General features: G+C 42.0%; 1 protein-coding gene across 3 annotated transcripts in view; it reads left to right on the top strand.

Annotated features, from left to right (window-relative positions):
• slc2a9l2 (solute carrier family 2 member 9, like 2) overlaps positions 1-27825 on the top strand; it is a 316787-nt gene that overhangs the window by 62347 nt on the left and 226615 nt on the right. For all 3 annotated transcript variants that reach the window (XM_069926647.1, XM_069926646.1, XM_069926648.1), the window contains exons 4-6: positions 5780-5940; positions 21450-21574; positions 26241-26386. In XM_069926647.1, the coding sequence (XP_069782748.1) occupies positions 5780-5940; positions 21450-21574; positions 26241-26386 (432 nt within the window). The remainder of the gene's footprint in view (positions 1-5779; positions 5941-21449; positions 21575-26240; positions 26387-27825) is intronic.

Here is a 27825-nt window from a genome sequence, read left to right as displayed (position 1 = left end):
TGAGTGCTCCTGATCAGACCCTGTCTATCCAGATGTACTATCTCTAAGAATTTTCTCCATTAATTTACCTACCACAGACGTCAAACTTACAGGCTGATAGTTGCCAGGCTTCCTCCTTGAACCCTTTTTAAATAACGGAACCACATGCGCAATGCGCCAATCCTCCAGCACTATCCCCATATCTAATGACATTTGAAAAATTACCGCCAGAGCCTCTGCTATTTCCTCCTTCACTTCTCTCAATGTCCTGGGGAAGATCCCGTCTGGTCCCGGAGACTTATCCACCTTTATATTCTTCAAAAGCCTTAAAACTACACCTTTTGTAATCTCTATATTCCCCATATTTACCCAATTTGCTTTTTTTATCCCACATCTCCCAATATTCTTCTCCTTAGTGAATACCGAAGAAAAGAAACTGTTCAATATCTCCCCCATTTCTCTAGGTTCCACACACAGTTTTCCACTCTGATTTTCTAAGGGACCAATTTTGTCTCTAGCTTTCCTCTTACCATTAACATATTTGTAGAACTCTTTTGGATTAGTTTTCACCCTGCTTTAAAACAGATCTTATTTAAACTACTGGAGCTCTTCTCATATGAGACAGGCTGGCGCTAAGAGCCTTTGCAGAAGCTTTGGAGTATGCCCAAGAGACTTCACTAATAGATTGTTGTTTACAAAAAGGCAAGAGATGAAAGCACTCATCAGAGCCACAGGCTATCTGGAGTGGAACCTGCTGTTCTAAGAGGGTCATGTGGTTTTTGCAAGCAGAGAAAGAAAAGCAAGCTTTTTCTCTGTGAAAGAGGGAGAGAGATCAGTTCTGCAGTTTTACAGTCAACAGCAGCAGCTGACACTGGAACAGGACAAGCTGGAAAACTTGAGGAAAAAACCCATTTGGAAGACTGGTTGTGAGTGCTTAGTTCAGTCTGGTTAAAGCCCTTGTGGTTCATGTAAGAGGAGAGGACTGGCTGCCTAATGTTTCACTTGAAATAAGGGAAACAAAAAGGAACTCTGTGGTGACCTGAAAGAAAGAGGTTATCATCTGGAGAACCCTGAGGGGGCTAGTTTCTTCAGCAAGACACTGAAATGACTGATTAAAAGGAATCAGTTGTGGGTGTCAAGTGAACAACAAATCTCTCTGAAAACAGACAAGAACCTTCCTGAGTGGTTACCATTTACCTTTCAAGCACTAAAGCCTGGTGAACTTCATAAATGTTAAATTCTTTGCACAGTATAAGAATTGCCTGCACCAGTGAACTTGGAGGAATAAGAAGTGAGATTGGACTGTGAATCAAAGAACTTTTCTGAACTTACACACACATTGCATACACGTGAGCTTAGAATTAGAGGGGGGTTAAGTTAGGTCAGTTAACCATTTGTCTTGGTGAATATCTATTGCTGCTGGGTTTTGGTGCCTCCTGGGCTCGTAACACAAACTAAAAAGGACATTTTGTTGACATTGCAATATTTCTTTGATAATTCAAAGAATGAATTTTGGGGAGCACAATTTAATTATTTAGTGCATCCTTTCCACCCTTTATTTTGGCTATGGCCTCCCTTGGACTCTGGTCCATGATTATGGGCCCCCTTCCCTGTGAAGCAGTCATGGTTTATTCTGGTCTTCTCTCAAAGTGACTGCAGAAAAACAGAAATATTTTGTTTTCAGTCCGTGCTGTGGCTCACGGGGCCTATCACAAGATCACAAGAAAAAGGAACAGAAGCAGGCCACTTGCCTCATTGATTCTGCTCCATGAAACCTCCCTGAGCTAAACTGTTCTTGTATCTAGTTCCAAGTTCCGGCCTTGTCCCCATAATCTCAATATACCTTGACTAATTAGATCCCTATCAATTTCCCCTTTAAATTCCCCCAAAGATCCTGCCTCTACAGCTGCCTGTGGCAACGAATTTCACAAATCCACTACCCTCTGGCTAAAGAAATTTCTCCTCGTCTAGGTTGTAAATTGGTACTTTTTAAACTCTAAAACTGTGCCCCCTTGTCCTGGAATCACCAACAGGTGAATGACTGATTTAGTGCATTTGAGTCAATTTTAATTCAGATTTTGGAGAGTTTAAACCAACAATAGAGCCAGATTTTAAAGAGCAAATTATATCAGATTATTTGTCCACTGATTCAGATTTTGATGATGAATGATTTTAGATGCAGAACACCAAATCTGAAAGTGAAAATAAAGCAATTCAAGTCAGTTCACCATACAAACTGAGCTGGTGGATTGGTATGAGCTCATCAGATTGTTCTTGAAACCAATTACTTCCTTTGGACCATAACCATAAGATGCAAGAGCAGAATTAGGCTATTTGGCCCATCAAAGGGGTAGACAACAAATGCTGGGCTTGCTCACCTTTGAAATGGAACACTGTTCACACAAGAGTCTTTCACTGTGAGCCGCAGTCATTGGAAGAATATTGAAATGTTCTCAGCTTCTTTGATAGTACCATTAAAAGCCTAGATTGTTCATTCAGAAGTGAAAGGATGGCAGACAATGCTGATCTAAAATTAGTGCCTGGAATACTTCAGCATGCCTTTTATGGCAGGGATTCCACTATCAATTTGGGTTCCAGCTAAAGTGAATTAGAGTTAGAAGTAAAAGCAGATTCAAGAATTCTGGTAGATAGCAAACCAGAAATGACAAAACCAAATGAAAAGAGAATGTTAGGAATATTCAGTAGTCAGCCAACTAAGGAGAAAAGTTAGAATTTCAGTTAAATGTTTTCTTAATTGAACTTTTGATGTGAAAGGTCATCATTTGCAGAGTGCAAATACCTCCTGACCAGCTGACTATTTCCAGCTTTTTAACATTTTATTTTTAGATTTTCAACAGCTGCAATATTTTGAAATAAAGATCAAAAATGTTAACTAAAACTTTAAAATGCCTCTGGGACACCTTGACTTGACTAAAAAGGTTGAAATATAAAAGCAGAATTTAAAAAAAATTGCTGTATAGATTTCATTTGCATCGAAGTTGATCCCAATATATATCAATTAAAATGCTCTTGGATGATATTTTATTTATAAATATTTATTTTAAGATTTAAAACAACAAAAACAAATAATTTACAATATTTCATATTCAATACTAACACATGGTGTGTGTATATATTTATACATAATAAAATAAGACACCCTACAAATGCAAGAAATAAGAAAAAGAATGGGACAAGAGAACCACAACAGGAGTACTTCACTTTTTGGTATCTTGGAGAGCGAGAGGGGGAGAGATGGATATGCATTTCAATATTAAAAGCAACACTTTCTAAATATGGACAGCATATTTTTGAAAATACCTCTCTTAAATTATGTTTTCTTTTTCTCAAGTTGAAGACAACACCAAAATTCCACACGCCACCTGTTCATTCCAAGATCAATATCTGATTTCCAAGTTATAGCAATATACTTTCTAGCTACTGCCAAAGCAATTTGAACAAATTTCACTTGATGCATATTCATTTTTAATTTGGGTTTAACCCCTCTAATATCTCTCAGTGAAAATAGCATTGGATCCTGTGAGAATTTTACTCTGTTATTTGTTCTAATAAATGACTTATTTCAAACCAAATAGGTTTAACTGTGGAACACTGCCAAATTGAATGCAGAAATGTACCGACTTCTTGTCCACATCTAAAACATAAATCTGAAAAGTATGGTTAATTTTATGTAACTTTTGTGGAGGCAAAGGAGGAAAAACCCAACACCCAACCCCAACCAACCAATTTTCCCCTGCAGCCGCTGCAACCGTGTCTGCCTGTCCCGCATTGGACTTGTCAGCCACAAACGAGCCTGCAGCTGACGTGGACTTTTACCCCCTCCGTAAATCTTCGTCCGCAAAGCCAAGCCAAAGAATAACTGATGAATAAAATTCTTCTGAAGTAGCCTTTTTGTTACATTTATTGTACTTTTCATACTTGTTCTCCATATCTTAGTCCATTTATATTCATCTATCTGCATTTTTAAATCTACTTCCCATCTGTCTTAATTTATGAACCCCTTTCTTCTGAGCTTTCTTTTGTAATGATTTATACATATTTGAAATACATTTCTTTATATCTCCAGTACAATAACTCTACCTCCTTTCCTATTGGTAATACTAAATCTTGACCAAAACTTTCACGTAGAAATCTCATTTGGATAATAATAAGATCGAGTAGTTTCCAATTCCTTAAATTCTTTGTTCAACTGAAAGTAAAACATTTCCGTGCTTCAAAACAATCCTTAATTTTCTTAATACCATAATTTTGCCAAGTCTTTAAAAATTGATTTCCCATAGAAAAATGGAATGTCTAATTTGAAATAAAAATGCTCTGCTCAACATGAAACCTCCTCCTCCAATCTCTTTATCAACCTTATTCCAGCTCTTGAATGACCTTTGAACACCATTGCAATTCATTTGCAGCTACTGGTATTTATGAATTTTGAGGCAACTGAATTTTGAACTAATTATTCTGAGGGAATCATTGAAAACATTTTTTAGGGGCTGGGTAGTGTGTTGTTAAATGTTCCATTATGCCTTGTATCAGATTTACATTTAAAATAGTTTATAAAACATACTTTGCGTGTTTTTGGGGGTCTAATTTGCAGATGATGCCGCTTTAGTTGCCCATTCAGAGCCAGCTCTTCAGCGCTTGACGTCCTGCTTTGCGGAAACTGCCAAAATGTTTGGCCTGGAAGTCAGCCTGAAGAAAACTGAGGTCCTCCATCAGCCAGCTCCCCACCATGACTACCAGCCCCCCCACATCTCCATCGGGCACACAAAACTCAAAACGGTCAACCAGTTTACCTATCTCGGCTGCACCATTTCATCAGATGCAAGGATCGACAATGAGATAGACAACAGACTCGCCAAGGCAAATAGCGCCTTTGGAAGACTACACAAAAGAGTCTGGAAAAACAACCAACTGAAAAACCTCACAAAGATAAGCGTATACAGAGCCGTTGTCATACCCACACTCCTGTTTGGCTCCGAATCATGGGTCCTCTACCGGCACCACCTACGGCTCCTAGAACGCTTCCACCAGCGTTGTCTCCGCTCCATCCTCAACATCCATTGGAGCGCTCACACCCCTAACGTCGAGGTACTCGAGATGGCAGAGGTCGACAGCATCGAGTCCACGCTGCTGAAGATCCAGCTGCGCTGGATGGGTCACGTCTCCAGAATGGAGGACCATCGCCTTCCCAAGATCGTATTATATGGCGAGCTCTCCACTGGCCACCGTGACAGAGGTGCACCAAAGAAAAGGTACAAGGACTGCCTAAAGAAATCTCTTGGTGCCTGCCACATTGACCACCGCCAGTGGGCTGATAACGCCTCAAACCGTGCATCTTGGCGCCTCACAGTTTGGCGGGCAGCAGCCTCCTTTGAAGAAGACCGCAGAGCCCACCTCACTGACAAAAGGCAAAGGAGGAAAAACCCAACACCCAACCCCAACCAACCAATTTTCCCTTGCAACCGCTGCAATCGTGTCTGCCTGTCCCGCATCGGACTGGTCAGCCACAAACGAGCCTGCAGCTGACGTGGACTTTTTACCCCCTCCATAAATCTTCGTCCGCGAAGCCAAGCCAAAGAAAGAATTGAATTGCTCTTGGTAATTTTGCCAAAGTGTGAAATTCGACAATTGATCATTATCTGGTATGGTTGAAGTACTAAATTACAACACTATTCTTTCACGGGGTATACAAAAATGAATATAGTGGAAAATTATTGATTAGATTTAATTTGCTTAGTGATTTGTTTTTGATACCATTAGTAATTTTTGGTTTTTTTTTCAGTATATTAAAAGCTTTTGCAATGAATCATGGGCAAGGCGCTTTGGAACAACAATAGAAGCTAAATTTTTAACTCTTCTCTGGTCAACAATCGTCTCCATCTTTGCCGCAGGTGGTCTGTGTGGTGCATTGGTGGTAACACCTCTATTGAAACTTTTGGGCAGGTATGTAGACATTAGAAAATGAGACAAATATAACAGATCTTTTCATTTTGGTCTGCATTATTTTTGTGTGGTTATTGAAGATTTTGGTTGAACCAGTGATCCAGACAATGAAACAATAAAGAAATCCTTAAGCTGGAATTAGACCAGTGGGATCATGAATATGTTGCCTGCAAATAAAAGCTTCACTCTTCCAATCAATCCTTCAACCAATAACGCCTCTTGGAGAATTTAAGTGGGTGGTTTCAGAGATGTCCTCTGACATTGAGTAGATGTCAAACAAAAAAAAATTATGATAAGTGGAAGTTCAGTGTTTATCGTATTTGAGTTCAAGGTGTACAGCAATTAAGCTTTAACCCAATTTGTCCATGATGACCAAGTTGTCTTCCTGAGCTAATCTCATTTGCCTGAATTTGACCCATATCCCTCTGAACCTTTTCCTATTCCTGTCCCTGCCCAAATGTCTTTTAACATTGCAAATGTACCAGCTTCTACTGCTTTGTCTGGGAACTTGTTCCACCATGATGTGTTCTGGGACCCCTGTTCTTTTTGATTAAGATCAGGAGTGGCCAACCTTTTAATTTTTAATTTAGACATGTAGCACGGTAACAGGCAATTTTGGTCCATGAGAACGTAACAGGAGTCCAGGTTATGATGGCACAGACACGTAGGCCGAAATCGCCTGTAACCATGCTGTATGTCAGTAAGTTTGCAGATGACACAAAGATTAGAGATGTGGATAGTGTGAAAGGTTGTTATAGGTTCCTAAAGTCTAGACGGGGTACAGAGTGGGCAGAGAAGTGGCAGTTAGAGTTCTATCTAGATGAGTGTAAAGTAATGCACTTTGGAATGTAATGGCCCAGATTTACCACAGCTTACAAACAATTAAAGAATACACTTATTCGTTTCTTTCAGCACTTCCTTTTCTTATTCATTAGGTACAACAATGCATTCTTCAACTCCCCAAATACCACCCATCCAAACTCTTCTGACCTTCTCATTTAGCTCACTGCCACACAGGTGACACTCTCACTCTCCTCCCGACAAAGGTAAATACGCGACCATGACAACCCCTGCCTTAGCCTTCGAGCCATGCAAGGAGGCGACTGATCGGATCTTTCCTGCTACGTAACAGACTGGAGGGCTGACAGTTTGGCCCAATCTTGGACTTGGATTCACAAACCTGCCTGGCAAGATTAATGAAGTGCCATAAATTAGCTCTACTGCTGAACATCAAAGATCTGCCTTAACAGCAGTACACACTCCAAGGAGGACCACAGGCAAATGTTTGCTCCACGTAGATGCATCACCACCTGCTTTTAATGCTGCCTTCAATTTCCGATGGGAACACTCAATGAGGCCGTTGGTCTGCAGATGGTAAACCTCATTGAGTGTTCCCATCGGAAATTGCACAGAAGATCAGAGAGAGCTCAGAACAGTATTGATTTGAACTAAGACCCTTGATCTATTGTAATAGTGACCGGAATATGGAAAGATGGAATCCAACGATCCATAAAAGCGCAAGCGAACGTCTCCACAGAGGTGTCAGTGATAGGAATGTTGTCTGGACTGGAGAACATGAGTTGTGAGGCAAGGTTGACAGAGCTAAGATTTTTCTCTTTGGAGTGATGAAGGATGAGCAGTGACTTAATAGAGATGCATATGAGGCACAGATAGTGTGGATGCCAGCTCCCATTTCCTGGGGTGACCATAGGAAATACTAGAGGACATCTGTTGAAGATGGGGTGGGGGGAGGGGGGCGAGTTTAGGGGAAGTGCCAGAGATGTTTTTACACAGAGCATGGTCAGTTCTGGAATGCATTTCTGGGGGTATTAGTGGAAGCTGGTACAATAGGAAGAGTTAAAAGCCTCTTAAGGCACTTTCAGGTGGCCAAAATCCCTCGAAGTAAAACCGCATATTATGCCCATATGCGGCTGTCGGGAGGCCACTTGAAAGTGCAGGAGGCGCATGCGAGGCGAACTTTGTAACCCTCCTCTGGGAGGGATAATTGCCGGAACACTGAGGTCTCCCCGGCACATGAATGCAGCCGGCTGAAAGCGGCTGCTAAGGGGATGACAATCATCTGGCAAGTGCCTGACAGCCCCCTCCTAGCTGCCTCTGCCCCCTAGCGCGGGACGACAGGGCAGGGGCAGCTGGCGCAGGCTGTTCCCACACTGATCCTGCTGCCCTGCTCTCTCCCCACAACCCTATCAGTCCCCACACTGTGGGGCAACCAGTGCGAGCTATCAGCGTGGGGACGTCCCCACACTGATCCCATTGCCCCGCTCTTTCCCCACAGCCCTATACAAGTCCCCACACTGTGGGACGGCCGGTGTGGGCTGTCAGCATTGCTGGTGGGGACTGATATAGGGCTCTGGGGAGAGAGTGGAGCAGCGGGATCAGCATTGCAGACTCCCCAAGCCAGCACACACAAGAGGGATAACAAGGACACCCTAAATCAGACCCAACCTTACCCTAACCCCCCAAATAACCCAAGCAGGAATCCAACACAAACTGTAAAACCCCACAGCAGACACTGGACGATGCAGAAACCCACCGGAGGAGAAGAAACCAGGCCCAGCAGAGCTAGAAACAAACACAGAGTAATGAAAACATGGGCCAGTACAAAGTGGCAGTTCAGAGTGATACAGAACCCCAGAGAAGGGAAACTGGTGAACACAAGGGGGATGATTTTCCCGCTGCCCGCATATTGACAGTGCTGACTGCCCATGCCGATGGCCCCACAGTATAGGGACTGTTAGGGCTGTGGGGAGAGAGCAGGGCAGTGGGATCAGTGTGGGGATCTCGCGCTGGACGTTCCCGTGCTGACAGCCCGCACCAGCAGTCCCAGCTCTGGAAGCCAGCCATCCCAACCCTGACAGCCTGAAGAGACAGGAGCTGGAGTGCACTCTGAGGTGCCTCCTGTGCAGCTGTCCCTTTCAGATGGCCAGCGCTGGGCTTTCAGCGCTGCCACCTGAATAACCATTCCACAGGTCTGAATCCGCTTCTGCAGGCGCATTCTTGGCAGAGAATGCACCTGAAGAAGCCTATAGATAGGTAATGTACCATCAATAATTCACAAAATGCTGAGTAGTAAAATTATTGGGCTTTTAATAGCTAAAGACCAGAACACTATCGAATAACCATACACCTTCTTGACTGATTAGAGCAAAAGGAAAGGGGTAGCCTGCAAGGGGCTATGGGTAGGATCGGTCTTGGGCGGCGTGTCCAGTTAGTAGCAGCCAATCACTGGTTAAGGGTGTGAGGTTGGGAAGGATTAGATTGTTGCATAAATTTACATTGATCGGCACTAGATTGTGGGCCAAAGGGCCTGTACTGAGCTGTTGTGTTTCTACATTCTATGTTCTGACCATTCTATTTCTGGAAAAAATGACACTCAAAACTCATTTAAATCTTTCCCCATTTGCCTTACACCTGTGCTCTCTAATTTTAGACTCCCCTATGCTGGGAATAAAAGAATGACAATCTATCTTGTGTGACCATCATGATTTTGTACCTGTTTTATAATTCACTCCTCAGTCTTCTGCAATGTGGAGAAGACAGTCCCAGCCTATCCAATTTCTTCGCAGATCTCAAGTTGTTCAGTTCTGATTCTTTTCTGTGTCCTATTCAGCTTAATAATATCCTTAGAGTATGGCAATTAGAACTGCCCACAATATTCCAGGTGCATTTTCATCACTGATTTGTACAAAATATAAATGAATAATAAATTATAATAAATCATACAAAATGATACAATTTTTTATTTTTGTCCCCAACCCCTTATCCCCCAAAAGAAAGAAAAAAATAACACCTATTTTGAAATATATAATATTATTAAAATATATAATATTCATTGCCCAGCTATGGGCAAATAGCACATGTCAGTCTGGCAGCAGGGGCTGGCAGCTGTGACAGGGCGCTGGAAATAGTTAACCTGGCGGTCTGCAGCCGCAAACTCGGTGGGCGAAGGATCTGTAAGGACAACGGCCAGCGAGCACAGTCTTGGAACAGACCACTGCGGGGTAATCCCACGTCACTCTGGCTGTCGTACCTCGCACTCCACCAGGCCCAGTGGCGTGGGACCCAGAGGGAGGCATTTGTCCTGGGCAAGCACTTGCCTCCAAGTCCTTGCCTCAGCACCTGGTGGCTAAAGCTCCATGGAAAACAGAACATAAGTTCTGTGAGGACAGCAGAGCTACGAGGCACCGTGTTCATCTTTGCTTGTGAAGGGATGGGCCATGAGAGAGATGAAAGAATATTCATTGACTATCTTTTATAATTTTGATATTTCAATTCTTGATGCTCTGTCTGTCTGACGAATGCATTACCACCTTCTCTGACTGTGTTGTTACCTTCAGGGAACGATGTACTTGAACCAGGTCTCTCCATTCTACAAGATTGCTCGGGGACCCTGCCATTCACCATATATGGCCTCCCCTTGTTTAACTTCTCAAAATGTATCACTTCGCACTGGCCTGAGTTAAATTCCACCCACCATCCCTTGGCCCACTTTCCCATTGAAGCCTCGGTCAAGCACGTTCACTGTTGACCACACCACAGATTCCTGTCACATGATGTAAGAAAACTAGAGGGTTATGGGTGTGAGGCAGGGAAGGAGTCCATCACCATGATATCATGAGGTGGCAGGCCTGTACTGTGATGTCTTCTTTGGCATGGCTTCGCGGACGAAGATTTATGGAGGGGTAATGTCCACGTCAGCTGCAGGCTCGTTTGTGGCTGACAAGTCTGATGCGGGACAGGCAGACACGGTTGCAGGGGAAAATTGGTTGGTTGGGGTTGGGTGTTGGGTTTTTCCTCCTTTGTCTTTTGTCAGTGAGGTGGGCTCTGCGGTCTTCAAAGGAGGTTGCTGCTCGGCGAACTGTGAGGCGCCAAGATGCAAGGTTTGAGGCGATATCAGCCCACTGGCGGTGGTCAATGTGGCAGGCACCAAGAGATTTCTTTAGGCAGTCCTTGTACCTCTTCTTTGATGCACCTCTGTCACAGTGGCCAGTGGAGAGCTCGCCATATAACACGATCTTGGGAAGGCGATGGTTCTCCATTCTGGAGACGTGACCTACCCAGCGCAGTTGGATCTTCAGCAGCGTGGATTCGATGCTGTCGGCCTCTGCCATCTCGAGTACTTCGATGTAGTGCTCCATAAACATGATCATCTGAATTGTTTTTTGTATAAATAGGCATTTTACATTCTTTAGTTTCCCTTCCTCTTGTATATTTTTTTTTGGCTATTTAATCATTTAAAAATGTTTAATTTTCAAATGTTTAAAGATTTCAATTGCTTTTTGAATGTATGATTCTGAATGGTCATGTCATTCAGAAATAAATGTCTGTGACAACTTGGGTTCGAAGGAAAGCTCACGGGTATAACGTGGCTGGTTGTCAAAGTTTGTTATCCAGCCATTTCCTGAGGGCTGCCTTGACCCACCTGACCCAAGTGGTTGCATTACATTTTCTCACTCTATCCTGCTGGCAAACTGGAACTTGACATTTTGAATTAGGACTGAACTTTAAAACAAGTCTGAAAAATTTACATCAGTGGTTGATAATGGTTTCAACAACTTGCTGCTGGTAATAAGTTCTGGTCTCGTGAGAAACTCAGCAAGTCACGCAGCATCGATAGGAAGAAAATAAATCAATAGTTCCAGCCTGAGCCGTAAAGCAGGAATGTGGAAAAGCGGGTAGGTGCCTGAATAAGGAGGGAGGAAAGGGGGGAGGGTCACAGGCTAAAGGGTAAGAGGTGGGAGGACAGCAGAGAAAGTAACTGAGAAGTGACAGAGAGTTAAGAAGGGTCGCTCTCTGAAAGGAGAAGGGGAGAGAGTAGCTCTCTGATAGGATAAAGGGAAGGGAGAGGTAGTAAAGGAGAAAGACTGAGGGACGAGTTTACCAGAAAATGGAGGTTTGATATTGATGCCCCCGGTTAGAGACTGCGAGACAGAATATAAGGTATTGTTCCTCTAATTTGCGGATAGTTTCAATTTGGCTGTCAATGGGCAGGCGTATCAATGTGGCAGTGTGGTATGGAATTTAAGTGGTTGGCCACTGGGAAGTCCTTGCTGTTGCAGTAATCCTACCTTGCTTGCGCGCTTGACAAATAACGGGTTCTTTTGTTTCAAACTGATGAAAATGAATGATAGCCAAATGAGGTTTTGCAGTAGAAGGCGGCTTTGGTTTCAGAGCTCGATGGGCTCTCTCCAAACATGGAAATTTGCTCAGTTTTTTTTCTGGAAATAAGTTCATAATCATGGTTGGGGAAAAAAAAAATCCAGAGTATCAGTTATAAAATTTTAAAAAGTTATTTTTTTGACCTGTTATTGAAATCAATCACCCTTCTTTTGTATTTTTCCATCTCCAAGGCAACAGCAGTAAACTTCACCATTTTGAGCATGAACAGTATTTTCCAACTGAGATATTCTTCCGATAACATGTTCAATACTCGCTGAAAAAACAGAGATTTGATCATTCATAACCTTGAGAGGTTTGAACCTTTTGTGCATTTTGATCTACTTTCTTCTCGAGTTTAAATATTGCAGCTAACACTGGGTCTAGTATCTTCATAATATCTTGAGTTTCTTCTGGGAAAACTAGCAGCTCCTTTTGTTTCTTTAGCATTTTTCCCACTTCTGTCATCCATTGTTAAAAGTTTCTCAAGTAGAGCAACTTTTGCAAGTTTCAACAGTTAGTTATTATGGGAGAAAGTTGAAATCAGTTGGAGATGTGTTACCCCATCAGCAGACTCAGACCACATTCTCAGCCTATATCTCATTATCGCATTACGGGGCAATTTAGAAAAGGGAAAAGGTAAAAAGTAACCTAAAAATGCCACATGGGTGAGTTTTGAGAAAACTTCAATTCCATTTCTACCCAAGAAGGGTGATTCACTATCAAAATGCAATAATAATAAAAGTAGATTGCGTGTATTAATCGCCAGATAATAAAATCTGGAAGTGATAATCCCCCATTCCTTTTAGTCTTTTGAAGATGGGCTTTATTTATAGGTGGGTTGTTTTCCCTGCCCACATGTATGAAGAAATAGTCGAATCTATTGAGTTAAAGAAAGATTTAGGAATGAAAATTAGCAATGCTTGAAAAAGGTACAAATATTCAGGTAAAATTTGTTTTTTTTCAGCCATCTGTGTTGGATGGGGATTTTAACGAAAGGTATAGATTAGATATCAAAAGTTATAAAGATCTTTGTATTCGAGAAAACTTTGCCTCTTTTGAGCAATTGTCAGCTAAATGTAATCTTCCTAATATAGATTTTTTAGATATTTAAAAAAAGGCATTTTGTTGAGTGCAAGCTTTCTGATTTTCTTTGAATCTCAAATACAAATATTCTTGATATATTTTTAACTTACAATTTATTCATGATGGATGAATATCATGTATTTATAATGATCTACTGGATTTAAGATCAGCCTCAATGGCTGTGATTAAGAATGATTGGGAACGTGATTTGAATATAAAATTTTCAGGTGAAGATTGGTACTCTACTCTTGGCTTGACTAATGATTTAATTACAATTAAAGGTGGTACACTCATCTCCAAATTTAAATTATCTCACTTTTATGCTGATGTTGATCCACTATGTAAGAAATGTAAAATTTTTGAAGATTCTCTGATCCATGTGTTTTGGGACTGTCTCAATTTAGGAAGATTTTTGGAAATTTTTTCCAATCTTTATCAACGAGTTTTAAGATCATAATAGAACCACAACCTTGAATTGTTTTTGGTTTTTCTCATGAACCGGATATACCTTTGTCCTCATCCCAGGAGAAAGTTTTAGCCATACCACACTGATAGCCAGACAAGTAATTTTAATGAAATAGAAAGATGACTCTTCACCTACTTGTACACAAGGATTACATGATGTAATGTCCTATTTAATGTTAGATAAAATTAGATATAATATTAAAGATAGAAAGGTTCAATTTGAAAAGATGAGGGGCCTATTCACAGAATATTAGCAGAATTGGAAGATTTTTAGAAGTTTGGATGCTCTGAGATTCTTTGATTAGTGTCTGAAGGTCGCTATTTGATCCATATCTTTACATCCTTTTCTACAAGGTAACTTTGATTGTGGGTGGGGTGGGGGGGCAGTAATTAGATTTAGTTTTAATTTTTTTAGTTTTTTGTTTTTTTCTAGATTAATATTAAATATGGGTTTAAATATGGTTGTCGAGATTATATCATTAAATTAGACAGGACTTGCCCTTTGTTTAGATCAAGGGATTGTCTAATGTAGTTTAACTTCTTTTCTATTCATGTCTATATGATATGACCTGTTATTTCTTTTATTAAAAGACTTTTTATGTAAGATTTGTATGTTAAACTCAATAAAGATATTTTAAAAAGAAAGGAAAGTGATGAGTGGGCGAGGGAATTGCGGTGGGATCGATCCGTACTGAAAGTGAAAAGGGGAGGGAATGTGCATCTGGTGGTGGGATCCCATTGTAGGTGGCAGAAACTATGGAGAATAATATGCCGGACATAGAGGCTGGTGGTAGGTAAGGACAAGGGGGAACCCCATCCTTGGGGAGGATGGAAGAGGCCAGAATAGATATGCAGGAAATAGAGGAGGTGCAGGTCTGAGCTGAATTAATGGTAGTGGAAGGGAAGTCCCATTTCTTGAACATCTCAGATGTCCTGGAATAGAAACCCTCATCCTGTGAACAGATGCGGCAGAGACAGAAGAATTGAAAGGAATGGAATCCTTACAGGAAACAGGGCGGAAGAGATGTAGTCGAGGTAACTGTGTGAGTGGGGGTGAGTTTATAGATAATGTAGAGATGGAGACTGATTGAGAAAAGGGAGAGAGTTACCAGAGATGGACCAAGTGAATTTGAGGTCAGAATACAAATTGGCAGCAAAGTGGATAAAGTTGATGAGCTCATCATAGATGTAGGAGGAGCATCAATTTACTTGTCAATGTGGTGGAGGAAGAGTTGAAGAGCCTTGTCTATGGAGGTTCTGAATGCACTACTCTTCACTCTGCACCAATCTTAACCTCCCTATTAAACCCTTGTGTGGTCTGGTGCACTGACTGCCACCATGCCAAAGACAGAAGACAGCTCTGATACCTCCTCATTCCTTGAGCAGGATCCTGCCCAGAAATATCAGGCTACCATCTCCACACCACTGCTGACCTTACCACTTTCTGAAATCTCCCTTCCATAACATCCAACCTTGTTGTTTCATAACTCTGCACTGCCCGGTTCTTCCTTCAAGCTGTGGGGCACACACTCAATTGCTCTGATAGACCCATTAACTCTGTGCACTTGCCCACCAACCCTTAAATCCCCTTTGACCCCATTGGCCCAGTCCTATCCCAAGAACATCCAGGCTACTTTGATTGCCCTCCCATCACTTCGACAAATTTCTGTTCCTTGGGCTGGTCTGCCTCATTTTCACAATGGTCATCCTAACAGTATCTGCTCATTAATGGTGAATGACTCAAATAGGACATCTCCACTTGGAGTCTAAAGTCCATGCTCATCAATCTAGTTCATATCCCCTCATCCTTTCCTATCCATGTATCTGACATCCATTGTATGTTTCAATTGTTCTGGCATTTCACCTTAAATTTATGCCGTGTTATTCCTCTACCTTTGGAAAAAGACAATTTACCTGATTATGCCCAATCATAATTATTTTATGTTCCTCCATAAGGTCTTTCCATAGATTTCTGCACTTTAAGGAGTAAAGACCCAGCCTCTCCTTATAATTCAAGCTGACCAGCCCAGCAACATTCTTGTGAATATTTTCTGCACACTTTCCAGTTGAATGTCAATTGTACATAACAGTTGTGCATATGAAAGGATGAGGCTGGTATTAATTACATCGTAAGGGGGGCGTCGGCGGGCATAGTTTTAAGGTGTTTGGGAGTAAGTGAAGGGGGGGATATGAGAGGTATGTTTCTCCACACAGAGAGTGATGGGTGCATGGAATGTGTTGCCAGCAACAGTGGTGGAGGCAGGGACAATAGGATCTTCCAAGAGACGATTAGATAGCTGCCTGGAGCTGATACAATTGGAGGGTTATACAGACAGGAATTTCTAGGCAGCTGTTGGAGTAGATAACAAGGTTGGCACCACATTTTAGGCTGAAAAACCTGTATTGTGCTGCAGACTACTATGTTCCATGTTATTATGAATGACACAAATATATTATTGACATGGTCAGATTCAGATTTATTGTCAGAGTACATACATGACATCACATACAACCCTGAGATTCCTTTTTCTTGTGGGCGTAGCAGAATCACCACTAATTGGTAGTGCAAAAAATAAACTGTACACAGTGTAAAATATAATTTATTTTTTTGCTTCTGCACATGAGACTGCTAAACAATAGACAATAGGTGCTGGAGTAGGTCAATTGCCCCGCCGAGCCAGCACCGCCATTTATTGGATCATGGCTGATCTTTCTCTTTCAATCACCAATCCCCGCCTTATCCCCATAACCCTCAACTCCCCTGCCCACAAGAGCCTTATCCAACTCTCTCTTAAATATATCCAGTGAATCCACCCCCACTACCCTCTATGATAATGCATTCCACAGACCCACAACTCTCTGGGTAAAAAAATTTCTCCTCATTTCTTTCTTAAATAGCCTTCCCTGTATTCTTAAACTATGCCCTCTAGTCCTAGTCTCTTCCATCATTGGGAACATGTGCTCTGATTTCACCCTGTCAAGCCCTTTGATAATCCTAAATACCTCAATCATGTCTCCCCTCATCCTTCTAAACTCCGTCGCATATAATCCCAGTCTTTCTAACCTATCCACATATGACAATCCTGCCATCCTGGGAACTAACCTTCTAAATCTGTGCTGGCCTCCCTCTATAGTAAGTATGTCCTTTCTTAAATATGGGGACCAGAATTGGATGCAGTACTCCAGGTGAGGTCTCACCAGGGCCCAGTACAACTGCAGGAGGACTTCTCTACTCCTATACTCCAATCCCCTCTTTATGAAAGCCAATATACCATTCACCTTCTTCACCGCTTGCTGAACCTGCATGCTAGTTTTCAATGACTGGTGAACAAGTATGCCCAGATCCCCTTGCATTATTCCACTCCCTAGCTTAACTCCATTTAAATAATATTCTGCTCTCTTGTTTCTGCCTCCAAAATGGGCATCCTCGCCTTTACTCACATTAAAGGCCACTGGTATTATGGGAAAGGTGCACACGTGGATAGGAGAATGGTTGACTGGGAGAAGGCAAAGAGGGGGAATTATAACAGGAAGGATGAGCCTGCTTTGGAAAGGATGCAGAGATTTACCAGGATTGTGGAACATGTCATATGATGCCAACCTCTAAACCTCTAGTCTGGTATACATCTGGGACCTTCTGAGCTTGTGGTCATGGTGGAAAGTGCAATTTATGGTTGATAAAGGAAATTACAGAGTTGATTTTGATTAGGCTGAATGTCATGGCAATACACAGGATATTCTTCGGTATATGGATGGGACATAAATAGTAAGGGGGTCATCTCTTTGAGATTGTACTAAAGGACCCCCCCTTCCCCAAAAGATATTGGGAATGGGAGAAGCTAAAATACAATTTAGCTGCATAAAGAATTATAAGGTTGTACTGGTAGGTAACTTTACCTTCCTTAATATTGATTGGACAGACACAGTGCTCAGCCTTGGAGGTGGGGGTGGGGGGGGGTGGTGGGTGGAGGTGGGCTGGTGGAATTAAGTGTGGCCATAAAAGTTTTCTCATCAATATGTAGCTTATTTCAAGCCCCAAGGACTCGAAAACCAGCAGCAACAGAAATTCACCAAGACAATGGCCTCTTAAACAAAACTGGTTTTATTTTCTTAAATTAAATATTATTCTATATTATTACTATCCATTTACTTAAATCCCTCCTAATTCTGTATGCGTTTTCAAGATGGTTCTTTTTTCACTGTCCAGTCATTTACTGTTCACTTCTCCAAGTTCACTGGTATCAGTAGTTTTCAGGACTGTGCACAGAGTTAAACAGTCATTATATTCAACAGGCTCTGATGCCTTAAGTTGTTACCAGTCAGGAGGGTCATTGGTGGGTGCAGAGAGATGTTCTTTGTTGGACATGCAAACTGATTTCCTTAATTAGCCACTGAAGCGTCTTTCCGAAGAAACGTGCCTTCTTCCAGGTTACTGTAAAGAGTTCTTCTTTTCCCCTATTTCAGGAGAAACACAACAAACAGTCACTACAGAGATTTTGAACAGGATGAACTCAAAACTCAAACCCATCTTACTGGGGCAAAGGTGCTGGAAGCACCTTTCAAATTGCAGGGTGATCTACCCATTAAATTCCCAGCTCTGCTATTTAAGGGAGAATCCTGGCTGCCGTGGTGATGCACGCATGCAAGCGCTGACATCACCAGAATGAGCAGATCAATCATTTTCCTGTACAAATCACCCGTGGATAAGACCTGGGTAAATTTAACTGGGTTCCCTGACTATCTTTAAGGTAGGTCAGAGACCTGTTTGGGTACTGATGGGCTTGACCTGGTTGGACCCTTTCTAACTGTCACGTAACTGGGGCATTAACCGGACAAATTGTCCAGTCAACCCCACTTTACACGGCAGTTTGAAAAGACCTATTGTCAGGGCCTAAGGAAACTTTCCCTGCCTCTTGCAGCAGCCAGGAATGGATCTCATCAGGTGCTGGGGATTTATCTACCTATAAGTCTTCTCCGACACCCAATACTTTTCAACTAATTAAATTTGATCTTGTGTCGTTCCTCTCTCTGAAACCTCCAAGCTGCAATACCCTTCTCTTGGGTGAGCACAGATGAGAAGTTTTTACTCAAGACCACAAGCATGTTGTCTGATTTCATAAAAACACGTTGCCATTTTGGACCTTGGATCCCAGTCTTTCACTTGCTCTTCATGTGCTTATAAAAAGCCTTGGTATTTTCTTGGTCCTGTCTGCCAGTAATATTTCAAGTCATTTCTATTCCCTCTGTCTCATTTTTAAAGAATTATTTTACTTTCAGTGCTCCTAATGGCCCTCCTATCTTCATTTCTCTCTACTTGCCATATGCTTGCTTTTTTTAAACCTTGCCCTCGATACCCCCACCACTTGCTTTTACCCTCATGGCAGCAGGTTGTCTCTGAACTCTCATTTATGGTTTTTAGACTGAAGGCATGTAACTGCACAATCAAAGAATTTGGCCATTACACAGGCAGTCTAAGAAGGGACGTGCAGGAATTTGGAGTTAATTCCTGCCCCTGCGATTTATCCTGTGGGACCCCTGCAATTTTCTGGAGGAAGTGTAAATTGTACCGAAAAAAAAATCTGTTGACGGCCATCCACTCTCCTGCACGTCCAACCACCGGGACTGTTGCCCTCAGGTACGTGCAGTCTGAAAAGGCGCCCAGTATGAACGCCCACATGGGCAGTAATTATGTTAATTTTTTCAGCTTTTTTTTTCTCCCCCCTTTTCTTTCCCTCCCCCCGGACATTGCAGTCTTAAAAACATAATCATGTCACATTTAAATGCTTCCAACTTGTTGCTGTGGACCTACCTGCAAAAAGCTGCTGCCAGTCTGCTTTTTCTAGGATTTGTGATACTGAATTCTGCTTTCCTGAATTCAGGACCTTAATTTCCAGGCTCTGCCTATCCCTTCCCACAACTACCTTGAAACTTTTGAGTTATGATCACCTTCATCGAAATGCTCTCCCCCTTCAACTACTTTTCCAGTTATGTTTCAAAATGGTGCACAGCCGCTGTAGCGGAAGCTCTACCACTTGTGTGGACCTCCCCCCCCCCCCCCCCCCCCAACCCGAGCAGCAAGGAGCAGAGATACAGTGCTCCTGTGGGCTCAACCACCCAGTTAGCTGCTGTCAGCTCGGCACAGACTTTGAATGGCCTATTAAAGGAGCCGATAGTGGTTTTATTTAAAATCTCATGACTGTGGGGTCTGCGCCCAAGATGGTGGTACCTATTGGCAGCAGCCATGAGGGGCTGCAGACTCCAGGGGAGCGGAGGACTTGCACAGGGCAACAGAAAGCGGGGAGCCCATCTCCCGTCTGAGAAGGAGAAGCAGAAAGATGACCCACTGGAGTGGACCAGTGAGGGGGTTCTGCGGCTGTAAGGCCAACACGTGCGGCAAGCTGCTGGCGTCTCGAGGCGAAGAACCCACGGAGGCTGTGGGCTGCTAGAGACTGGCTTGAAACTGGCTTGGAGGGGTACCAGGTATCGGAGCTGGGGTGTGAGGGGGTGCTGAAGGGTTCCTGACCACGTTGGAGGTTCGGATATGGAGCTCAGGGTGTCAATGGATTGTTCTGGACTCTGTGGCTGTGGGAGCACTGGAGGCGAATCTACGGACACTCGATGACTCTGAGGGGGACTCTCTTTCACTTCTCTCTCTCTCTGACTATAAGAGGCACTTCAGGTAATTTCTGCCAATGGTGAATCTATCTGCCTTACAGCAGGCAAAAGTAATTTCATATAATATGACATCGTTTTATTAAAATGGCAATAAATTGAAAATTGAATATTGAATCTTGAATGTTTCCCAAAATTATGTCCATTACTGCACTTCCTTTAGTCAGGTAGCCTACTTTGTCAAAAAGCTCTCTTTGATGCATTATAAACAATCCACCCTCTCTATGCCTTTCACTCTAAACTAGTTTGTGTTAACGTGGGGATCTTGACATCCCTCATTGCAATAACCCAATTACTCTTGTATATCTTGATCAACTCCAGTTTGTCATCTGATTGCACAACTACAACCCAACAAAACCGTGTTCTCTGGTCCTCGGTGCAAAACACGCACACACACAATGTGACAAAACACTCATACAGGCAAACAATACCTGTACATATGCAGGACAAGGTTTTCATTGGTGCAAATAAATAAATAAGTATAAGCATCTAGGATGGATAATTTGACTCTTAGTAAGTTAGTAATATATCCCCAGGAAAGTAATCTCCCCTTTTGGTTTTTATTGACGTTTATCATGGAGCATCAGTTATATGATAATTGCAGGATGTCTATCTCCAATCCAGATACTAGTGAGATGTGCACAGCAGAGATGGTCCCTGGCATACTGTATGTGTAACAAACATTGATGGGCAGCTCCGCTGCTGAAACAGAGAACGCATTTCAACTCTGAAAGCTCTTCCATTAGTTTATAAAATATCATATTGAAATGTTTGTGCTTGGGCTACCGGACCCGATTTGGTCGTCACAGAAGATAACCCGCTATTTCTTTTCCAGTGAAGTCTGCCGTGAAATTTTGTTTATTTTTTTTTTGCTAACAATGAGTATTTGGTGGATATGCCCCTATGAATAGTAAACTCAAACTTTCCATTTTAGAGTTAAATATGAAGGGCCAATTCATAGAGATAACCCTTTTGCCTTTGAAATGTGATTCAAATCAGATATTGTCAATCATGGTCTTTAAGAAAATATTCCGAGTATTCAACTTAACAATGCCTGAAGCCTAAAACCAATTCCTTAGTGTGAAATCTGTCCTTTATTTTGCTTCCAGGAAGGGGACACTTCTCCTAAATAATGCATTTGCAATTGTTGCTGCTTTATTTATGTCCTTAAGTGAAATTGCTCACTCCTTTGAAATGTTGATTGTGGGACGGTTCATCATTGGAGTGAATGGAGGTGAGAATGTTTTCATTTCTGCTTAAATATGTGTAGATTTGACAAAGTTTTCATGATAATGTATGGTCACAAGAAAGAGAGTACATTAGGACATATTCGGTGCGGTTTGGGGCAGCGATTATGGGAAATGTGGGTAGATTAAAATGAGACATGTTAAAATATGACCTATTTTCATTTATTTAAATATAAATCGGTTTGGTTTTTTACCACAGCTGCCACAATAGTTTCCCGAAGATATCTTCACGCTTGCCCTCCGCAGTGGCCATTCACACAGGAAGGACGTTTATCCTAAACTTCCTGAGTCACAGTGATTTCAAAGTCGGCGTTGACCCTGCGTGCGACGTACAGCGCCACTGCATTGACATCATCATGCACGTCGAGTCCATTGGCCCATTGTTGCGGACGGCCTGCAGTTTAGTTTAGATTGCAGGCTGTCTGCAAAAAAAATGTCTAGGGCTACCACAGGAAAAACAAATTGGAACTGGAATGAGTTGCTCATTTCTGTTGTTCCAAACTTTTTAGACAGCCTGCACTGTAGGAGTTTTGTGTAAATTTCCTGTTATGCAGTGGCTGTGTAAAAGCCATGTGCATCCAGTGCTCTAAGCATCTAAATGTTCTTATAAGGCTTTTAGTAAGGTCCCCTATGGTTGTCTGGTTCAGAAGGTTAAGGCACAATGGATCTGAGGCTTGGAAAAGCTCTGTCTTTTGGATTAGTGGTTCCCGACCTTTTTCTTTCCACTCACACACCACTTTAAGTAATCCCTGTGCCATTGATGCTCTGTGATTAGTAAGGGATTGCTTAAGGTAGTGAGTGGGTGGAAAGGGATGGTTGAGAATCACTGCTCTAGACCCAATTGTTACTGAAATATTTTGCTTGAGAAAAATTGTCATTGGCCCATTTCCTTTGGAGTTATGAAATCGTGCAAGTAACGAATCAATCAGAGACGATTAAAACTGGTTTTCAACCTTTTTCTTCCCACCCACATACCAATTTAAGCAATCCCTTACTAATCACAGAGCACCATGGGGGCATAGGAAATATTTAAAGTGGTACGTGAGTGGAAAGAAAAAGTTTGAGAACCACTGTTTTAATGGCTTTATCTTATCTCTCCCTTTCTTAATTTTGTATGTTTCTATGCTATATCTGCTCATGCTTCTAAACTCCAATGCCTACTCAAACTCTCCTCTTAAATTACCCTACTCCAACCATTTCTGGAATCAACCTGGAAAACTTCTGCACCACCTCCAAATCCAGTATATATTTTCTCGAGTAAGGAGACCAGAAGTGGACACAATTCTCCAGATGTGACCTCAATGGCACTGTCATAACGTTGCAACACAACCTTCCTGCTTTAAAATCCAATCTCTCGTGTAATGCAGACACCACCCAGACTGTAGTTCGAGGGGTTTCATGGACAAACCAGGGAGCTGCAGGTTGGTGGGTTTATCACCAGGAGTGGGAAAGTTACTGGAAGAGACTTTGAGAGAAAGGATTAACAATACAGCACAGTAGAAGGCCCTTCTGGCCAATAAAACTTAGCTGGCCAATTACACCCAATGAACCTACCAACACTCTACATTTTTGGAGGGTGGGAGGATACCAGAGCATCCAGGGAAGAACATGCAAACTCCTTACAGAAGACGTAAGATTCAAATCCGGGTCGTGCGCCAGCTAACTGTTATGCTTTTGGATCGGCAAGGACAGATTAGGGACAGTCATCGTGGTCTGGAAGGTTGGATCACATGGGATCAAAGGTGAACTGGTGAAATTAATTCAAAGTTAGCTTGGTAGAAGGAGTGAATATGTGGTAGTGAAAGGTTGTTGTTCTGATTGGAGACCTGGAACCAGAGGAGTGCAGCAGGAGCCTGTGGTGGGCTGTTTGTCATCCATATATTTATGATAGGAGTGACTGTGTAGTTTTCATAGTAATTTTGCAGATTAAACCAAAATGGATGGTTTAGTGGAGAGTGAAGAAGGTTACCTCAAGAGCTAGATCAACTGGGAAACTATGCAGATGGAATTTTACTTCGATGAGTGTGAGATGATATAATTTGGTCAATCAAACTAGGGCACAGAGAGAGAAGGGTGACCCAGGTAGACAGAATGGTGTAAAAGGCATTTTATACACTTTCCTTCATCTGAAAGGGGTGACCCAGGTAGACAAGATGGTGTAAAAAGGCATTTTATACACTTGCCTTCATCTGTCAGAGGTCAGGAATTGAGAAGTCGTGCCTCAGCTGTAGACGGGGTGGGGGAGAGATCATTATTTGGAATGTTATATAAGCAGCACAGAAAGTGTTAAGGGAACTCCGCAGGTCAGGCAGCATCAATGGAAAGCAATTTTAGTCAAGGTTTTCGGCTGAAAACTTGATTAGGACTAGCAGGAACCAGAGGAGGCCCAAGTAAATAGTGAGGGGGAGGTGCAGCGGCTGGCAAGTGATCGAGTGGTGGATACAAGTGGGGGGGGGGGGAGGGAAGAGAGAAAAGAGCTCAGAGTTGATGCGCCCAAGAGGCAGAGAGTTCAGAAAAAGATATAGTCTGGTAGGGGAGACTGGAGAATGGAAGGGGAAAAGAAAAAATAGGAGGAGGAATTGGGCCAGAGAGATGGTGGGGGGAAGAGGGGAGGAAGAAGGAGGCGACCGCAAATTTGAGAAATCTGGTTGGAGTCTGGCAAAATTGAATACAAGATGTTGTTCCTCCAAATTGCATGTGGCCTCAGCCTGGTCATGAACATGTCAGGGTGGGAATGGGAAGTGGAATTAAAGTAGTTGCCCACTGGGAGATCCTTGCAGTTGCAGTGGGTGGAGCAATGGTGTTCAACAAAGCAATGTTTCAGTCTGCATGCAGTTTCTCTGATGTTGGAGGATGCAAAAGGAGCTCTGGTTGCAGAAAATGCTTCTTGCAGATTCACTGGGACGGTCTGTTTGGGGTTCCTAAATCATGAGGAATTGTGTGCAGTTCTGGTTGCTGAATTATAGGAAAGATGTCATTAAGCTGGAAAATGCACAGAAAAGGTTTGGAAGGATGCAGTCTGGACTGGAGGGCTTGAGTTACGAGAGGCTGGGACTTTTCTCTCTGGAATGCAAGATGTCTTTACAGAGGTGTTTTTGTAAAAAAAACCATGAGGGGCATAGATAGGATGATTTTTTTTCCCCGCAGGGTAGAGGTTTTTAAAGCTGGAGGGCTTAGAGGAGTGGTTCTCAACCTTTATCTTTCCACTCACATACCACTTTGCCATAGGTGCTCTGTGCTTAAGGTGGGATGTGAGTGGGAAGGGAAGGTTGAGAATCACTGCTCTAGACCCAATTGTTACTGAAATATTTTTCTTGAGAAAAATTGTCATTGGCCCATTTGCTTTGGAGTTATGAAACTGTGTATATAACGAGTCAATTAGTGGTTTTCAAACTTTTTCTTTCCACTCACATACCTCCTTAAGCAATCCCTTAGTAATCATAGCAGCGATGGCATAGGGATTACTTAAAGTGGTATGGGTGGAAAGAAAAAGGCTGAGAACCACTGGCCTAGAGTGAGGTCACCTTTTTCACATAGTGGGTGGTTGGTAAGTGGATCGAGCTGCCAGAGGAAGTGGTAGAAGTGGGGACAATGACAGCATGTAGAAAACATTTGGATAGGTAGATGGATAGGAAAACTTGAGAAGGATATGGAGCAAATGCAGAGAAATAGGTCTATTTGGATAGACATCTTGGTGGGCAGAGACAACATTGGCTTAAGGGCAGTGCTGTAAAATTCCATGATTCTGTGACTCTCTTTAAGTGGAAAGTTTAAAAGGTCATAACCATATAATAACTTGGCCCTTCTACTCCTTGCTGAACACTTGCTCCCACTTAACCCTACTGACCTACACTCAATTTGTCACCCTCCATTTCTTTCCCGTCCATATACATATCCAACTTCTCCTTAACTGCTAATATCGAGCCTGCCTCCACCACTTCATCTAGAAGCTTGTTCTACACATCCACCACTTTCTGAGTAAAGAAGTCCCCCCCTCATGTTTCTTCTAAACTTTTGTCCCCTAACTCTCAACTCATGCCCTCTTGTTCGTATCTCCCCCTTAAAGGAAAAAGCTTCTCCACGTCAATTCTATATTCCTAATAATTTTAAGTACCTCAATCAAATCCCCTCTCAACCTTCTATGCTCCAAAGAATAAAGACCCAACATTTAACCTTTCCCTATAATGTAGACCCTGTAACCCCTGGCAACATTCTTGTGAATCTTCTATGAACTCTCTCCAATTTGATGATATCTTTCCTATACTTTGGTGACCAAAACTGTGCACAATGTATTTTTACAGAGTATTCTTAAAAATATTATGCAAGAAAACTTTTTGAAAATACAGGAATTTAAAATCTGATATCTCCACATAGAGTAAGATAATATTGTAGGCTGTCAGATGATGATGTAAAACGTACAAAATGTTCCTTTTGGTGTAACTGTAGTACATAAAAAATATTTCTTGTGATTGTATTTTTGTGTCGTTATGTATTTGGCATTGGTATGCTGTGAGATTGCAGACACAGGTAGATTGAATTCTGTGCTCTGCAGGTGTGGTACATATTGCTTGAAGTGGTTTAATTTTAGATATTTTCCTCAGAATTTCCAGTGGTCTCCGAGTCTTTAATATTTAAGTACTGTTCTCTTTGCAGGAATTTCTCTCAGTGCCCTTCCAATGTACTTGGGTGAAATTTCACATAAACAGATCCGAGGCTCCTTGGGCCAGGTCACAGCCATTTTCATCTGTTGTGGTGTCTTCGTTGGTCAGATCTTGGGCCTGCCTGAGATTCTTGGCAAGGTTTGTAAACTCAATTTCTCAACCCCAAACTCAGCCCGTTATTACCAAATTAATTCACTTTTTTTCCAAACCTCCATCTACTCCGAAATAATCTACAAAGATCATTTGCTTTGATTATTGGAGAAGGAAAAAAACCTTGCAATTAATTGAATAATGAATATTTAATATTCTGCATGCGATGAGGAAGATAATTCTACCATATATGTCATTATATAGGATGATCCTCTAAACTTAAGAATCTTAAAATCAGGGTCGCCCTTAACAAAGAGTATAACATTCTTACCTTGATAACGAAGTCTCAACACTGCCACCATCTTCCTGTCAGCTCTGATGCAATCTCGCGCAGGCCATTAGTTATTTGCAAAGTCTCAATGCTCCTCCGCAAGATCCATCCACCCAGACAGACTACTGTCGGCTCTGAAAAGACTTTAAGCAGCCTGTTACAGGAGCTGACAGTGGTTTATTTTAAAATATCCAAATAAAACTTGAACCTTTAAATGATAATTTAAAAAAATATCGTGATTTGTTTTTTAACAGCATCCACTGGTCAGTGGTAAGTGCTAGATTTTTTTTGGGGTGCTGTCTTATATAAACCAACATTTTAGGTGGAAATTCTGGGGTCATCCTATACCAAGTCGTCCTATACAACAACATACATGGTATTTATCACTGTTCATCAGAGCTACAGACTGGAATGTGCTTTGCAGAAGGTGACTGAGCAATTCTCATTTTTTTAACTCCATAGCTGAATAAGATGTTTGTTTATTGTTGCTGATAACCTTGAGAAAAGTCTAGAATATTTATTTGCAAAACATTTCTGAAACTGACAAATCAGCAATTTTGGTACCCCATTAATCAAAGTAATCTTTCACAATACAGTGAAAGTTTCACTTTCCACCCACGGTCCAAAAATACAGTACAGATCATATTCAGATCAACTATTGTGGTATCACAGTGCTTGTCTTCAAGTAACCTTTTTTTATATTGTTAAAATTGTTCTATTATTATTAGTTATTGTTGTTAATATCTTATTGTGCATTATTTATAATTTAAACTTTATTTTAGATGTGAATGTATCGGAAAAAACATGGTGTGTATATAGGGTTCTGTACTATCCATGGATTCAGACATCCGCTGGGGGTCTTGGAACATATCCCCCAAAGAGGGGGAAGGAGGGTGGGCTACTGTACTGCTTCATATTCCCTCCTTTGTTTGATTCACTGCCTGAACCCATGAATGACCAGGTTTCCACTGAGCCGTTATTATTTAGGAAAGGTTAAACCAATGACTCAAGATAGTTAACAAGTCAGTACCTTGTATCCTTCTCCTCAGTGATGATTTGTGTGCAAAGTTGCAGAAAATTTGAGTAGTAAGGAAATCCGAAGTCTGGGGCTGGAAAGAACAGGGCAGCCAAGTGAATATCTCCTTTTCTAATGCAT

The sequence above is a fragment of the Narcine bancroftii genome, chromosome 3 (assembly GCF_036971445.1).
Source record: "Narcine bancroftii isolate sNarBan1 chromosome 3, sNarBan1.hap1, whole genome shotgun sequence".
NCBI classification, from domain to species: domain Eukaryota; kingdom Metazoa; phylum Chordata; class Chondrichthyes; order Torpediniformes; family Narcinidae; genus Narcine; species Narcine bancroftii.
Note: the sequence above shows the minus strand (reverse complement) of the source record. Positions and strands in the feature narration are given on the sequence as shown.